Raw genomic sequence first — 18,014 nt, forward strand, 5'->3', positions numbered from 1 at the left:
TGTATATGTGTATGGATTTGTACATGTGAGTGTGGGTGCCCATGGAGGCCAGAGGCATTGAAGCCCCTGGAGCTGGAGTTACAATCTGTTGGGAGCCATCCCTCGTAAACTCAGGTTCTCTGGAAGAACTATCTTTCTAGCCTTTTTTTGTTTATTTTTGGGGGGTTTTGTTTGTTTTTCTTTCTGCAAGACATGGTCTCTAGCTGTCCTGGAACGCACTCTGTAGACCAGGCTGGCCTTGAACTCACAGAGATCCCCCTACCTCTGCCTCCCAAGTGCTGGGACTAAAGGCTTGCACCACCAACTATTTTCTCAGATTTTCTATGCATGTGATTATACTGTCTGCAAAGGTTAGTAATTTTACATGTACACGCATGCACATGCACACACACAAAAATTACAGTATAAGAAAAATTTATTTAGACACAATAAAAGTAAACAAATGATGTAGGTGATCAAAGCCTTACCTTTTTTTCTGAAAGTGCCTTATTTTCTTGTAAATATACCAGTCCTAGCTGAGATATGCATAATCTTTCTTTCCTTCTATTTGTTTTGCATCCCAACCGCACCCTTTCCCCATCATCCCCTTCCAGTCCCTCCCCCCAACTCCCCTGCCTCTGCAAGCTTTATCTTTTTTTTCTTAAGATTTTATTTATTTATTAACAACATTCTGCTTCCATGTATATCTGCACATCAGAAGAGGGCACCAGATCTCATAATGGATGGTTGTAAGCCACCATGTGGTTGCTGGGAATTGAGCTCAGGACCTCTGGAAGAGCAGTCAGTGCTCTTAACCTCTGAGCCATCTCTCCAGCCCTGCAAGCTTTATCTTATCCTTAACTTTACTGGTGATCAGACGATCTTCCCTGAGCTGTTCTTATATTGTCAAGATAGCATTGTATGATAGATACATTTTTAAAGATTTATTTATTTTTATGTGTATGAGTGTTTGCTTGCGTGTACAGGTGCACCTTACATATGCCTGTTGCCTACAGAGGCCAGAAGATGGTGTTTGATTGGCTGGGACTGGAGTTATGCGTGGTTGTGAGCCACCAGGTCAGTGCTGGGAACTGAACCCAGGTCCTCTGGAAGAAGCAGCCAGTGCCTGCTGGACCATTTCTCCAGCCCGTTTGTTCTTGATTTATTTGTTTATTTATTTTTATTTTTTAAATAGAACTTTATTTTTATGTGCATTGGTGTGAAGGTATCAGATCCCCTGGAACTGGAGTTATAGACAGTTGTGAGCTGCCATGTGGATGCTGGGGATTGAACCTGGGTCCCCTGGAAGGGCAGACACTACTCTTAACCACTGAGCCATCTCTCCAGCCCTGTTTATTTATTTTAAGCAATTCTTTTTTTCCAAAGTTTTATTTATTTATTTATTATGCAGTGTTCTGTCTGCATGTATGTCTGCAGGCCAGCAGGGGCGCCAGATGGCATTACAGATGGTTGTGGCCACCGTGTGGTTGTGGGTGGTTTGTTGGCATTTATTTGCAATCTGTCTGTGTCTGCACATGTGAAAGTCAGAGGACAACTTGTAGGAGTTGCTTCCCTCCTTCCACCATGCAGATGCTAGGCTCAAACCCAGGCTGTTAGAAGCAGCAGCAACAAGCACCTTTACCTAGGAATCTTTTTTGTTTAGGCAGGTTTCCTTATGTAGAGCACTGGGAACACTAGGAATGTTAATCGTGCGGGGTCCTCTCCTAAGTGGCGGAGATGTGCACGTGTTTCCCACACGGAAGGCTGGGATCAAATACACTTAATAACCAGGTGACCTTGGATGTCTGTAGGGCCAGGCCTCACCCAAATCCCCTGGAACATTTATCCCAGACTCTCCCTCCCTACACCTTTATCTTGAGCCCTGTTTCTCAGTCAGCAGAACCCATCCTTAGTGGAGATGTCCCATGTACTTCATAGCCTGCTGACCTCTGTGCTAGGTGGCTCAGAGACCACCCTGTATCCTGGGTGCTTCAGCCATAGGACCCATCTTCACGATAGGGGTCACACGTACTTTGCAAAAGAGTTTAGTGTAGTCATGCCTTGAGCTTTATTGTGTACATGGGATTGAGATCATTGTTACCAGGAAATTTTTTTTTCAAAATTGTGCTGTACTTAAATGTGTCTAAAATAAACTGAGCTGGTGTCAGACTCTAGAAGTTTGAATCAGCACCAGCTCTGCCGTACTGAACCAAGTTTCTTCTTCACTCACTTGGATCAGTTTTCTGCTTGTAGGAACCCCAATATGTGGTCCTGGCTGTCCTGGAACTCACTTATATAGACCAGGCTAATTTCAAACTGTCTCGGCCTTCCAAGTACTGGAATCCTATGAGTCATGTGCCAGTTCCCTGTATTTGTTCCGTTGTTGTTAATTTGTTTGTTTAAACCCTTTTAATTAAAAAAAAACAAACAAACAAACCTATGTATAGGCTGGAGAGATGGCTCAGCAGTTAAGAGCATTGACTTATCTTCCAAAGGACCTGGGTTCAATTCCCTGTACCCACCTGGCAGCTCAGAACTGTCTACAACTCCAGTTCCAGGGGACCCTACACCCTCACACAGATACACATATATGTATGTGTGTGTGTGTGTATGTGTTAATGTGTATGTGTGTGTGTGTGAGTGTCTGTGTGTGTGGTGTGTGTGTGATTGTATGTATGCCTTTGCAGGCCGGAAAAAAATGTTGGACCCTTTGGAGCTTGAGATACCTGACGAGGGTGGCTGGGAATAGAACTCTGAGCTCCTGAGCTGCCTCTCCAGACCATCGGTATCTTTGTATCCAAGGAGGAAGTGGCTTCAGGGCTGAGGATTGAACTCAGGGCCTTCTTCATGCTCTACCACTGAGCCACATACCCTTAGCCTCCATCTCCAGTTCTGAGTGCTTTCCAACCCAGTGCCAAAGCCTGGCTGCCTTGATTACATACAGCCGTGTGGCTTCTCTGAGTGACAGCCCTCCCTCACCCCTCCCTGGGGCAGGTTGGTTGTGGAAACAGAAATCTTTGGTCTGTGTCATGGTTGGACAGACAGATCAACCTGGTATGTCATTATTCTCATTATCTCTTTTCTCCTTGCTACAATCTGCTGTTTTCAGCCTTCTAGCGGTTTTTTTTTTTATAAGCAGCTGAAATTACTTTGTTTCAGTCCAAAAATGAAATGTTTCTTGGCTAGTTCAAATATGAGCACATCAGCTGCGATTTAACAATTTTGATTTTAGGCCTTTCATTTTGTTTGAAATACTACAGTGGAGGTGATTAGGGCAAGACATTCATTTTCTACACACACACAGAAAGAAAGAAAAGAAAAGAAAAAGAAAGAAAGAAAGAAAGAAAGAAAGAAAGAAAGAAAGGACGGAAGGATGCTCTTTGTTGTGGCCCTATCTCCTAGATAAAGGAAAACGGCTTACTCTGTGTTTGGCAGGCATCCCACCTTCTCTGAGTCAGGAGAGCCAAGCCAAGGCCAAAGAAAGAAATGATGAAGGACCCTGAGGCAGAGGATTTGGGATGACACAGCCAGTCTGGGGGCTTTACATTACAGACTGAAGTCACTGTTTTCATTGGCCAGTCAGCACACCCAGCCAAGCCACACCAGGGGTTGCTGCTTCTTGGTTTGAGGAAAATGTCTATTTTTCCTCTTCTCTCTGTCCTTTTTTCTCCTCCCTTCCTTACCTCCTCCTTCCTTTTCTTCGTTTCTCTAAAAATCCCAGGAAATTAGCTGCAAAGACTTAGGCCCTGAGGAAATTCCAGAGATAAGCATCCTACAGTCCCATGAGCTTGGCTATGTGTGTTTTATGGCATACATTTAATAACCCAGGCAGGAATGCCTACAGGCTGCTCTGAAACAAAAGTGACCTTATTCTTTTTTGGTGGGGGGATTTGAGACAGGGTTTCTCTGTGGCTTCAGAGGCTGTCCTGGAACTAGCTCTTGTAGACCTGCCTCTCAAGTGCTAGGACTAAAGGCGCACGCCACCACCGCTGCCTGGCTGATTTTTTTTTTTTTTTTTAAGTAAGCATCTCAAATTCACACAGATGCATGCTTCAAATTTTTTAACTTGAATTGAGATTTTTACATTTGAGTTGCATTTGGTCATGCAGCAGTTTTTAAACCTTTATAAAAACCAAATAGCTCCACTCACTATGGTTTTAACTTTTCAGCTGATGGTTTTGGCATCGGATAGATTTGTCCTGTCCTTGGGACTTCTTCCTCAGGCCTTGCAAGCCAAGGAAACCTCACACACTGCACCATGCACCACTGCCAAGTGATGTGTGCTATCTCTGATGCCATCGCCACCACGCTGGGTCCGGCAGTTGCCCACAGCAGTCTGACTGGACAGGACCCTGAGCTCTCATCCATTTGTCAGTTAAAGTTAACTCTATAGCCTTGCCACCATGTCCATGTCAGCATGGGTGCTGGCCTCTGAGGCAACTCTGAGTTACCATGTATAAGACATGAATTAGTGTACGAATTTCAGAGGAGGGCTGGAGAGATGGCTCAGTGGTTAAGAGTGCTCGCTGCTCCTCCAGAGGATCCAAGTACAGTTCCCAGCACCCATATCAGGGGCTCACAACTACCTGTGACTCCAGCTCCAAGAGATTTACCAACTCTCCTGGCCTCTGTAGGCACCTGCACACACATAAAAATAATAAAAGCAAATCTTTCAAAATAAAGTGAGTGCTTGGCCTGCTTGTATGTGTGTGTGCCATGTGTGTGCCATGTGTGTGCCTGGTGCCCATGGAGGTCAGAAAGAGGGCATTGGAGCTCCCAGAACTGGATTGCACATGTTGTGAACCACCCTGTGAGTGCTGGGAACCAAAGACAAGTCCTCTGTAAGAGCAACACGAGCCCCAAATAGATTCTTTTTTGAATGTCAAGCTGGGCTTGGTGGCACAGGCTTATCATCCCAGCACTTGAGAGACAGAAACAGGTGAATCTCTCCGAGTTCAAGACCAGCCTGGTCTACATAGTGTATTCGGGGACAGCCAGAGCTACATAATGAGACCCCTTTCAAACACACAAAGAACACCAGAGGGCAGCAATAGATGTGTCTCCACACCAATAGCACTGACCATGTCTAGCGTCAATAGGAAAAGAAAAGGTTCCGGGTCGGAAGCACCTTCGGGTGGGGGAGCAAGGTCTGTCTCCTCACTGCTATCCATGTAAGATATTTACCAATAAATTCCAATTTATTGATCTGGTGGATCCATATATCCACGCCATTATCAGAGGAATAAATTAATTTGAAGTTCCGAGCAAAATTGCTTTGGGAAACATGGTTTAATAGAGACATTTCCATTACCGGTAGCTATGCTGGAAAACAAAGAGTCTTACTTTTCATTGGGAGGTGAGAATCTCTGTGTCTTGGACACTATTCGTAGGTCTTCAGGTTCTTGCCTCTAGCAGTTTCAGAGTTTCTGGTCTTATATTAAAACCTTTAATAGGATGGATTTTTTTGCACGTAAGAGATACAGATATTTCTTTTTCCTTGCACGTTTTTTTGAAGAGGCTGGTCTTTTCCAGTTTATGGATTTGACACATTGGTCAAGAGTGGGTGGCTTTATCTGTGTGTTTATTTCTGGGTCCTCCACTCTGTTCTGTAAGTGTTTACATTTATATGTCTGAGGTTTTGTTTGTTTTGATTTTGGTTTTTTTTGTTTGTTTGTTTGTTTGGTTTTTTCTTTTTTGAGACAGAGTCGCACTATGCAGCCCTGGTTGCTGTGTGGACCATGCTGGCCACCTGTTTGACTGGGCCACTGTGTCTAGCTAAAAGCAGCTTTTCATATTTTCATTTATAGACAGGCATGGTGGCGCACACCTGTAGTCCCTGCCTTAGGAAGATTGCTGTAAGTGCAAGATAGCCTGAACTCTGCTTCAAAAAAAGAAAAATAAAAATCCATTAATTAAGTAGCTATTTAATCAAATACTCATTTACTTATTCAGCCAACAGATATTAACTGTGACTAAATTTAGCATTCGATGTGGAAATTTATTAATGAGCAGGACTGACAGAGACCCCACCCTCATAGGGCTTATAGGCTAGCAGGAAGACAACTGCTTGTGTGAGGCTTGCCCGGCAGCTCCAGGGCTGTGCTAACTGCTCTGAGGAGGTGCAAGGTGCTGTGGGACTCAGCAGGTGAGTCCAGCCTGCCAAGGGAACGGACAGCCTTGGCGGAAGAGATCCTTAGACACTCAGTGTGGGGGAGGTGCAGATGGAAGGTCTGTGAAGAAACAGAGACTAGTCCGGAGCTTTCTTTGTGCTGGAGGAACTGAAGGACCAAGGTCTGGCCAGAGTGGGGTGGGGGGGTCCCCAAGTTTGGAAGGGGAGGCCGTGAGGTCTAATGGAACCAATTCTAGAGTTCCGGAGAAAAGAGGAACAGTGGGAAGAAACATGGGACCATCAGATTTGCATCTGTCAGGGTTCCCTGTGGCGACAGAGTGGGCGCTGTGGTCACGCTGTGATGTGATTTCAATGGGGGCCGGAAGAAGTGGTCAGTTACAAGAAAAGGCTGGGGAGGTGGAATGCCATTTATTTGGTAAGGTGTGGGTGGGCTAGGAGAAGGGGCTCTGCAGTATTCCTGGCAGCTCCAGGCATAAACACCTGGTGACCTTTCAGAGGGCAGCTAGGAGAGAGCTGCTTTTGAGACATGTTAATTTTGAGGTTCTTGCCCACTGTCTTAAATTAGCATTTCATTTACAAGAATATGGAAAAGCCATTAGTAACCCTCACGCAGTTTTTAGATTTTGGTCATCTTTTTTGGGGGGGTGGGGGTTCGAGGCAGGGTTTCTCTGTGGCTTTGGGGGCTGTCCTGGAACTAGCTCTGTAGACCAGGCTGGTCTCGGACTCACAGAGATCCACCTGCCTCTGCCTCCTGGTCATCATTTTTTTTAAATGTTTTTTGAGGCAATTTCATGATATATTCCAGGCTAGCCTCAAACTCGAGATCCCCTGCCCTAGCCTCCTGGGATTAGACTCCCAAGCATAGAGGGCTAGAAAAGAAAGGGACTAAGAAAGAAAAATAGAAAAGAAGAAGACATGAAATTCACTGGGGGGGGGGTGGTGACATGCTGGGGATGTCTCGGTTGCTTACCTAATATTTGTGAAGACCTGGGTTTAATCAGGCATTATATGAACACTAATAATCCCAGCACTTAGGAGGTAGAGACAAGAGAATCAGAAGTTCTAGGCCATCCTCAACTGCACAGTTAATTGCACCAAGCCTGAGTTACAAGGGAGTTCATTGCAACAGTGAGATCAGGTCACATCTCTAAAACCAGCTGTCATGTGATCATTGGAGGGCCTAGAACTTAGAGAAGGTTGCATTCTCCCTGGCCTTGAGCATCGTTAAGGCAGCGACTCCTTGCCTTTGGTTCACTGGTTGGGGCACCGGCAGAAGGTGTTTAGCATACCTGTGAGTGGTGTGGAGCGTGAGTGCTGGGCATAGGGGCCTGTTTGGTTGTGCTTATCGGAAGTTCATTCATCTTTGGAAACACCCCTTTTCTCCAATACATAAAGATGCCAAAACCATTCTCAAGTTCAAAGTTGTTCATAGAGAATCTGCACAGTGGACCAGTCATTCATGTGCGCAGATTTCTCGTCTGGGTGTGTGATCTCCTACCTGTGACTTACCTGTAGCCAGGCTGTTCTCACCCAAGCGAAGGAGACCACGGTGAGCTCCTTATGATTTAAGAGTTTTTGATGAAGCCACACAGGCCCTACTGCAAGTCAAGAGACAGTCCCCAGCTGAGTGAGCAGGAGGCTATAAAGGTAAAAACCACAAGTTTGTTACATCTCCTTGATGTAACTGTGATGGCTGTTAGCAAGCGTGACAGGATATGAACTTTTGTTTTTGTTTGTTTGTTTTCGGGATAGGGTTTCCCTGTGTCCCAGCCCTGGCTGCCTTGCAACTTGCTTTATAGACTAGGCTGGCCTCAAATTCGCAGAGATCCCCCTGCCTCTGCCTCTCAAGTGCTGGGATTGATGGGTACCACCACACCTGGCTGAGGATATGAACTTTTAAGAAGGATAGGATGAAGTTGCGTCACCATGTTTGAGAGGGGAGCAGAAACCCTTGCGGTTACACAAGTAGAACAATACAGGTTAGCAAAACTTCCCGTAAGTACTGAGCATGCCTGAGAGTCAGCCTGACCTCAGGTTTAGCACGAGGTCAGGTCAAGATTTAGCAAATATGTTTTTCTCGCTTCACCTGAACCTCAGAACAAGAGGACAGAAGTCCCTGCAAGCCAGCCCTTGCACACGTGATGCAGACACATGCCAGTGATAAACCAGACCTTGTAAAAATTGTAATTTGTTAGTTCTGGAAACTGTTCCTGTGAGATCTGGTGACTCCTCCTTGCTCCTCTGTGGATCTTACTTTGTGCTGATTTACAATGAGGCTTTTCAGATTTCACACATTGGTCACCTGAAAACCAGTACCTGAACATAGAGATGGAACTGCCATTAGGAAACGCTGAGGTGGCTTATTTTACAAGTTAAGCTTTGCAGCACAGGCAGGAGGATCTCAAGTTCAAAGGCCAGCCCCAGCTACATAGTGAGAGACAACCATCTCTCAAAAAGCCAGGCACTGAGCCTAGTGTGGCGGTACATGCCTCTAATCCCAGCACTTGCAAGGCAGAGGCGGGAGGATCTCTGTGAGTTCGAGGCCAGCCTGGTCTGCAGAGTGAGTTCCAAGACAGCCAGGGATACACAGAGAAACCCTGTCTTGAAAAAAAGAAAATTAAAGAAAAAAAAAAAAAAAAGCCAGGGATGGAGGGTAAAGTGAAGGGCACTTGCCCAGCTGCACAAGGCTGCAGAGGGTTTGCAGTGTGACTGCTTGTTTCTTTGTTTTGATTTTCTGTTACATTTCTCTCTCTGTGGGTGGGTGTGATCAGGGGTGCTCCGGCACTGTGTGATTCGTGGAGGACAACTTGTAGGAATTCCTTCTTCCACCGTGTGCGTCTAGCAGATTGAACTTGGTTCCTCCGGCTTGGTGGCAAGCGCCATCTCATGGGCTTTGATGTTTGTGTATTTATGTTTGTTGTTGTTTGATTGTGGGCTTTTTGTTGTTTGTTTATTTGTTTTGAGGCAGGCTTGACAGCCCAGACTGGTCTGCCACTCACTGTAGCCTAAGTGGACCTGGGACCATTGACGGTTCCCTTGCCTCAGCCGCCAGAGTTCTGGATTATAAACGTTAATCAGCGTGCCCAGTTTTTACTTGTTTAATGTTATTCTTATTGTATTGTACTTCTGTGTTTTTTGTTTGTTTGTTTGTTTGTTTGAGACAAGATCTCACTATGTAGCCCTGGCTGGCCTGGAATTCACTAGGAAGACCAGGCTGGCCCCGAACTCACAGAAATCTGTCTGCTTCTGCCTCCGGAATGCTGGGATTAAAAACGTGCACCACAATACCCAGCTCCTAGCTTTGTCTCATTATGTAGACCAGGCTGATCTAGAACTTGATGTCATATCAAGTTCTGTCTTTGCCTCCCAACGGCTGGCATTGCAGACATGTACCACCACCATGCCTGTCTCCTAATTATTTTTTTTAAAGATTTTATTTATTTATTATGTATACAACATTCTGTTTCCATGTATATCTGCACACCAGAAGAGGGCACTAGATCTCATAACAGATGGTTGTGAGTCACCATGTGGTTGCTGGGAATTCAACTCAGGACCTCTGGAAGAGCAGTCAGTGCTCTTAACCTCTGAGCCATCTCTCCAGCCCACCTAATTAGTTTTTTAAAAGGAAGTTCATATCCTTAAAATGTAGTCTTTCTTAATGCTGTTTAGACTGTCAAAAGCTTTTATGTGTCAGGCTTCAAATGCCAAGCATGCCTCATATGTAAGCATCTTGCTCCCATAATGTGGAAAAAAAATCACAACAGAGTTAGGGTGGTGTCTTCAACTCTGGGTGTCCAGCAGTAGCCATTTGGATAATGGCTAATTCCATCCCAGCAAACCCCAAGATCCTCCAAATTAGCTGTTGTATTGCATGCACTGTAAAGAAGAGAGCTAGCCATTGGAACTCATGCCCTGAAGTTTACAAGCATCTTTGGTTGTTTGGGCACTACACTGCAAACCACACCTTCACCCCATCACCATCTACCCTCAGAGTACTAGTGTGGGCAAATAACAGCCTGACAGGAAGAGGCAGAGTCAGTGCAGCGCATGCTACCATCCCAGAGAGAGCAGCTAACCCCTGTGTCCCAGCTCAGACCCCATCTGCCGGAGCTGAGGCTTGGCCCTCTGTCCTGCCTGCAGGGGCCCTCAGTAGAGGCAGAAGGGGCTCAGGGAGTGGTAACTCCTCCTTTGGGGATGGGTTTCTGCTGCAACGCAGGCATTGACCCTGGCTTACAGCTCCGCAGCCCCGGCCTGAAAGCTTTGACTTGGCCCCTTTGCACTCCGACCTCTTCTGTGTTCAGAACCAGCCTGGACTGATTCGCTTTTTGTTTCCTTCCCCGGTGCACAATCCAGAAAGTCCTATGAGTTTGAAGACTTACTGCAGTCTTCTTCTGAGAACAGCAGGGTGGACTGGTATGCACAGACCAAGTTGGGACTCACACGCACTTTATCGGAGGAGAACGTCTATGAAGACATTCTAGGTAAGAGGCCAAAATATGCGTGGAGGGCTGTGAGTGTGATTCTGCCTGAGACGAAGAGAGTTGAAATGGAGTTTCTGCTTGAAGCACGCAAGCATGCACTTGAAGACAGATAGCTATGCAGTTAATGCAGTTAATGTATGAGAAAGCGGGGTAGGCAGGCTGGGAGGATGGGCCTCTGGGGGTGAAGGAGAAAGGAACAGCTGGCGATGAGCTGCTGAGCCAGCAGCAGGGTGATTGATCCAAGAAATACCTCAAGATCCAGGATAGAATCTTGGCTCTGCTAGTTGTTAGTTTTGTGACTTTAGCTGGTGACATAAGGGCTCAGAATTTGAGTCGTCTATGTAATGATGATGATGGCAGCTCTCTTGCAAGTTGCTTAGGGATTGGTAAGACTATACAAGACCTAGTTCCCAACAAAGCACCAGTTTGAGCAGGTCTGGGGGTACTTGGAGAAGTCGGGGTGCTGGGTATGCTGGCAAACGTCTTCTAGTCTCACACGAAGACCCAAAGGATCCACTTGTACCCTGGATCTTTAAGCATTAACTTAGGAGCTACTACCCCAGAAAACCCAGAACTAGAGCTGCTTTGCCCAGAAATGGCAGGAATGAAAGAGAAATACCAGGCCGATGTAGGAGAAAATAATAAAAATGAAAGCAAAATTTGCTCGGTATGAGCCTCCTCAGGAGAAGTGTGCTGAGTAGGAGTCCTCTCAGTTGAAAAGACACTGACAACTGGTTTTCTATCACGGGAATAGCTTGTACATCATGTAAAGTTTTATACATGTGGTTAAATTCACTCATCACACTTTAACTGTCATAAACACATAAACTTAAAATCATGAGTAAAAAGCTCAGTATAACCTGAAAGAGAGAAAGGAGCTGATGAGAGTGAGAAGCCCATGTGAAGGTCAGATAGGATAGATGCACGCAGACAGCAGACAGTGTACATAGGGTCATCAGTACCAGAAACGGTCCTGAAAGGAGGACGCCCAGGAGGCAAGAGGTCTTAGCAGAGCTGTTTGAACCACAGTGTCAGGCTGGGTTCCCACCCTTGGGGAATCTGTAACCCCAACTGGCTTCTCCTTTCTTCTCCCAGGGTGCCTTTGTTCTCCACAGGGCTTCCCACTGTCCCCAGGCAGGCTACTACCAGATGCCTGGGACCTGTGGCTTTCCTCTGCAAGTCCCAGCAAAAGTCCGGAGTCATTCTGGCCAGACCAGCTTGTCCTGTTTTTATTTTCAGAGCCAGAAGTGACATTCAGTAGTTGTCTTAGGCCTGGGCTGTCAGCTCTCCTGAACGCACCTCTGAAACATGGTTCGGGCCCCACAGAGCAGCAGGCCCTGAAACTGGGAATGGAGTTTATTTGATGGAGCCACAGTGGGGAGATTTGGAGTTACCACCTAGTGAAAAACCAGGGCCTGCTGCCACGAGGAAGGCATTGCCAGTAAAACAAAAACAAAAACAAACAAACAAAAAACATTCACATGAAGGAGGCCAAGATGGTGGCCCTAGTGTTCCCATAAGAAAAAGTTCAGGGGCTGGAGATGGCTCAGCAGTTAAGAGCACTGGCTGCTATTGCCAAGGACCCTGGTTCAGTTCCCAGCGCTCACATGGAGGCTCACATGTGTAATTCCAATTCCAATCTGACACCCTTTCCTGGCCTTCTCAGATACCAGGCACACACGTGGTACGTGGATAATATGTGTAGGAAAAACACCATTCACATAAAATAAAATAATTTAAAAAAAAAACAACAAAAAGCAAAGTGCTAACATTCCTAATCTGTTTTGCCATTGGTCACAGATCCACCTATGAAGGAAAATCCTTATGAGGACATCGAGTTACACGGCCGCTGCCTAGGCAAAAAGTGTGTCTTGACTTTCCCTGGATCTCCCGCCTCTTCCATCCCGGACACTTCCACCAAGGTACCTCAGGCACTCAAGTTCCTCCCATGCATCTCTCTGTCTTACTCAGCAGCCTGACTGGTCTCCTGCAACCAGCCCTCTCCACAGAGCTCCCTTTGGTCTCTAGCTCAGGACCCTTTCCTAAGTGGATCACTAAACAGCAAGGCATTCAAACTGTCCTGAGCCAGGTGTAGTGGACCTCACCTGCAGTCTGGAGCTAGAGGCAGGAGGATTGCTGCTCAAAGTTCAGAGCCAACCTGATTGACATAGTAAGTTCCAGAGTAGCCTGACTAAGAAAAGAAAACCATAAATGAACAAACAAGTAACTAAGTGCATCCTGATGAGACATAAAACGAAAAGGCAGAGTGGAGAACTGGTTAATATTGTGTACTACCATCTGTGTACACTTTTTTAAAAGGTTTCTTTGTTTGCCAGATGTGGTGGTACACTCCTTTATTCCCAGCCCTCAGGAGGCAGAAGCAGGTGAACCTTTGTGAAACTGAGGACAGACTGCTCTACATAGTAGATTCCAGGCATCCAGAGCTACAATGAGACCCTATCTTTAAAAAAAAGTACTTATTTATTTTTTATGTATATGTATGTTTTATGTGTCAAATGTGTGCAGGAGCCCTTGGAGGCCACAAGAGGGCATCAGATCCCTGGAACTGGAGTAATAGGTGGTTGTGAGCCTTGTGAGCCATCACATGGGTGCTCAGAACTGAACCCACGTACTCTGGGGTAGCTCCTAATCACTGAGTGACTATTTCTTAACTTAAAGAACACATGTATTTGAAAGCACATACTGGTTTGTGCATGTACAGGATATATCTATGAGGGAACCTAGAATGGATAAGCAGATACCCAGGGTGATATTTTGGTATCTGAGTACCCAGAGGTCAGGACTCCAAGATCTACTCCCCTTTACAGAAGATCCTTTGAACCCTTTAGGGGATCAGTTGTTGAAGGAAGTAAATAAAGGAAGACCAGATTTAAACTGCAGATGTCACTCAAATTCCATTGTGAGGGTTTGTTTGCAGCTGCATTCCTGTGGTCCCCCAGGGCAGGGTCAGCATTTGTTGGAAGGGGGGTAGGTCTTCACAGGGTGTGCTTTCTGCACCTGGTGTCAGACAGGGACTCTTCCAGCCACAGATCTAGAAGAATCGGGGACATAACCTTCTGTGAAGGGTAAGGCGTGTAGGCTCATGTGAGCTGCCTCAGTATTTGCCTGAACCAGGCAACTTTCACATAGAGAAGACTGTGTCATGAGGAATGAATGATAACCAATAATTAGCAGTGTCGACTTGCCTTGGAAACATGTTTTGTGTTCTCATTGGATATGGATGCGTCTAGCCTTTAGATACTTCTTTTCCTAGACTGGTTTAGAAAAACAAAATAAGGGCTAAGGACATGTATCAGTGGTGGAATGCACACCAGGCCCTGGTTCAGTCCCCACTGCTGGGGAAGAAACTAGGCAAAATGGCTCACACCTATAATCCAGGGTTTGGGAGGCTGAAGCAAGAAGACCACAAGTTCAAGTTCAAGGTCATCTTTATCTATGTAATGACTTTGAGGCCATTCTAGAATACATGAGACCCTGTTTCCCAAAAAGAGAGGTGCGCAGGGCTGGGGGGTGGGGGAGGGGTGCAGCTATGGATATAGCTCAGGCTATAAAATGCTTGTCATGCAAGAATGAGGACTGAGTTCAACCCCTGGAACCCATGTACAAAAGCGGGGTGTAGAAATAGTTGTTTATAATCCCAGCCCTGGAGAGGCCAGCTGAACTAGAGAGTCCGAGGGCAGTGAGAGACCCTGTCTCAAAAAGGAAGGAAAGAAGGAAGGAAGGAAGGAAGGAAGGAAGGAAGGAAGGAAGGAAGGAGGGAGGGATGGAGGGAGGGAAGAAAAGAAGGAAGAAAGGATGGAAAATAGGTGGATGACGTCTAAGGAACAACACCAGAGGTTGGCCTCTGGCCCCCACACATGTGTTTATACACACGTGCATGTGAACCCCCTCATACATAAAAAAGAAGAAAAAGAAGCAATCAGACCCACTCTGCCTCTCATCCTACCTGGCTCTCCACTTCATGCAGGGAGTCACTGCTCTTAGAAACAGCGGAAAGCCATCTGCCCTGGACAGCTGTGTTCTGAGCAAGCAGCTCCTCCCTCACACCAGAAAATGAAGACTGAGTAGCCCTTCCTGTCCCTGCTAGCTGGGCAAACCTGGAGCCTTTGCCACCACAGCAGCCAAACTAGGGTGGTAGTGATGGCACTCAAGTTTTTTTGTGCAGATGTGTTTGTCCTGGATAGCACTGTGCACTGGCCAGTGCCCCTAACGTTGCAGGCTGTTAGGGACTCTGTATCTTATGTGCGTTACTCTGTTCTCACATCTGGGTGTCTGGTCTGTGCCCCCGTTCTGAGGGACAGCTGCAGACTGCCACTTCCTCCATTTAGCTCATCAGCTATTCACTGAGCATCTTGCCACATCTGGGCTGCATCTGTGGAATTAGAAGTAGCTGAGGCAACCCCTCTGTGTTGAACTCCCCTGCTAGTCTCTGAAAGCTCTACACCATCTTTGGGATGTTCGTTTAATTAACTCCTGTCTGGTCCCAGTGGAAAGGGAGGGACGATTGGACAATGTCTTCTTAGGGAAGAGCAGATGTGCGGCCCGAGCAGATGCTGCGATCTGTGAACCCAAAGTGGTTTGGGGTGTGCGCGTATATGTGTGTGCACGAGCGTGTGTGTCTGTGTGTGCGGGTGTGCGCGCGCGCACACACCTGTGTATGCCTGCATGCGCGTGCACGCGCGCCCTATATAACCATACCCACTACTGCACAAGGAATGTGGCCGCAACTCAAGAAGGAATTGTGTGGGTGTGCGTGGCCTACACTCGTATGTTCTTGTGTATGGGTGCATGGGTGTACTACGTATGTGCACTGCACATGTGCATGGAAAGGTCTGAAGTTGGGAGCAGGTGTCGTCTTCAGTCACCCTCCACTTTAGTGAGTGAGAGTCTTCCTGTGTCTGGAGCTTTGCTACTCTGGCTAGCCAATTGCTCAGGACATCCCGCCACAGCCTCTCGGGTACTGGGCTCCCAGGTGTGCTGTCACATCTGCCCAGCAGATGTGTGAGTGCTGAGTCATCACACCTGCACAGCAAGCATTTTATCCACAGAGCCATCTCCCAGCCTCTGATTGTTCGTTTGAGATGGGAGAGGGGGGTGTCTCACTCTGTAGCCCTGGCTGGCCTCAAACTGTAACTCTCCTGCACCAGCTTCCTGAGTTATCACACAGATGTGTGCTACTACAAGTGTCAGGGACTAATTTTTACGTCAGAGAAAGATGTGCTAATCGGAGGCTGCCCTTTTCCTTTTTCGTTTTTCTTAAAATATTGGGACACTTGTTTAGCTAAAAAAGGGCTAATGATCTTGGTTTCAGTCCATGATTCCACCTCTGAGGAATCATGTCAGGGCTTCTTGACACCTCCTTCCCATCAAGATATCACCTGCCAGGACCCATCACAGCCTCCTGCAACAACCCAGGAGGCTTGAACAGGGAAGTCAGACTTCAGGCCAAGATTGTCCTTGTCTGCCTCTCAGATGCTACAGGTTGTCCTCAGTGCCCAGCCTCCATGCCTCTGGGATTACAGACTGTGCCATGGTAACACAACCACTGTGAAGGATACGTGGTAGGATGGGCGCTGTGCTGGCTGGTGTGAGCTGCTTCTGTCAACGGTAGAATCTGCTAGACAACAGCCTGAAGGCCCGACAGTGACTTCCCTTTCATGCTACGGTTAGAGTTTGGCAACCTACTGCCAGCTGCTGGTTTTTATGAAGGAAGTTGTGTGAAATTCTGAATAAAGGTGTGTGGCCCTACTGAGGCCTTTGCACGCTGCACATGCAGCCTGTGGACTTGGCATGGTTGAGAAGCTGCAGTGGAGAGGGCGTGGCCCACCCTGCTATGCGGAGTATCTATCTGCCTTTGAATATAAACTTCACTGGCTCCTAAGTCTAAGCCTCACACCCCTGCTTTCAAAAGCTTCAGTCAGCAGCAGACATCTTCTCTGTGGTACCATTTCTCCCAGTAGCCTTGGAGTCTCAGAGCCCTGGGTCAGAAACTTGCCTCTTCCTACCAAGCCTCAGACTGTGCAGAATGCTTAAAAGGCTCACCCCCATGTCTGTGGTCTTCCCTCCTGTCAAACAAGAAGCTCCTGCAAGCCCACTCCTCCCCAAAGCTCCCAGGACAGTTAGTTATTTAGGTGCTCTAGGACACTGCCGGCTCCCTTCTCCCCAGCAGTGACAGCCTGGGTGCAGCCTGCACACAGCTTCTGCCAGGCTCCTTGGCATGCTGTCTAGAGCTGAGTACGCTATTTTGGTTGCTTCCCTTCGCAGATCTTTTCATGGGTCAGATCTATAAGCAAACACTGGCCCAGTATAAATCTGGAATGAAAACAGATACCTGCTGATTGACAGCCGCTATATAGATTTCAGTGCCCAGAGCATTAGGCGTTTTCTTGGGCTTCATTGAGGTGGAATTAGGCTAAGAAGCCTGTGCCTGTGCCAAGGTGATAAAGATGCCCACACTGGTCTCAGCCGGTCAGCTCTCTACTGTTGGAAGCTTCCTGTGTTGAACAATCCTTTGCTCCTCGTAGGCCTATGATGATTGGGAGAACTGACCACGGGACAGATAGAAGTCTTTGTTCCTGGGAATTTTGGACTAGAAAAGGCTCTGAAGTTGTCAATACATCGTACTTGGATCTAAGTGAGACTGGGAAGTTCAGTGGAACAAACTAGGCCTATTCTGTGAGAGCTTACGATATATATGGTAGATGTGGCTTTGTAAATTGATTGAGAAAGAAAGGCTCATTCATGAAATGGAATAGGGATGAGTTAGCTTGAAGGGAAGTGATTTCAATTAGCATACCATGAAATAAATGACTGATGGATTAATGAATGAACTATGTTCAGAAGCAAACCAAAAAAACCAGACAAAAATAGAATCCAGTGTTTATTGAACATCTAACAAGAGATAAGTTTTCTAAGATTTTTCACCTGTTCATTTGTATATGGGTGTGTAGGTGTGCACACATACACACCCATATACATATACCATTTCGCGGTAGCCTGTGAAGGTCAGAACAGCCTGCATGAGTTGGTTTCTCTCCTACCATGTGGACCCAGGGATCAAACTCAGGTCCTCAGACTTGGCCGCAAGTGTCCCCACCTGCTGAGCCATCTCACCAGCCCAAGAGATAGATTCTCTAGGTAAAGAATGAGGACATTGAAGGACTGGAGAGATGACTTAATGGATAAGCACACTTAACTTCTCTTGCAGAGGACTAGGGTTTGGTTCCCAGTACACATGTCAGGCTGTTCACAATGGCCTGCAATTCCAACTCCAAAGGAATATGATGTTTGTGGCCTCTGCAAGCACTCACACTCATACACACAAACACATGCACACACCTAATTAAAAAATAAGTTAGACACTTTCAGGGCAGGAACAAAAAAAATGAGAAAATAAAATA

At 46.6% G+C, this 18,014-nt stretch overlaps 1 protein-coding gene across 6 annotated transcripts in view; it reads left to right on the top strand.

The window, feature by feature from the left end:
• The window catches only part of Dennd2a (DENN domain containing 2A), a 94,569-nt gene that overhangs the window by 36,914 nt on the left and 39,641 nt on the right, over positions 1-18,014 (top strand). For all 6 annotated transcript variants that reach the window (XM_027391524.2, XM_027391525.2, XM_035450667.1 and 3 more), the window contains 2 exons: positions 10,466-10,593; positions 12,394-12,515. In XM_027391524.2, the coding sequence (XP_027247325.1) occupies positions 10,466-10,593; positions 12,394-12,515 (250 nt within the window). The remainder of the gene's footprint in view (positions 1-10,465; positions 10,594-12,393; positions 12,516-18,014) is intronic.

The sequence above is a fragment of the Cricetulus griseus genome, assembly GCF_003668045.3.
Source record: "Cricetulus griseus strain 17A/GY chromosome 1 unlocalized genomic scaffold, alternate assembly CriGri-PICRH-1.0 chr1_0, whole genome shotgun sequence".
Lineage (NCBI taxonomy): Eukaryota > Metazoa > Chordata > Mammalia > Rodentia > Cricetidae > Cricetulus > Cricetulus griseus.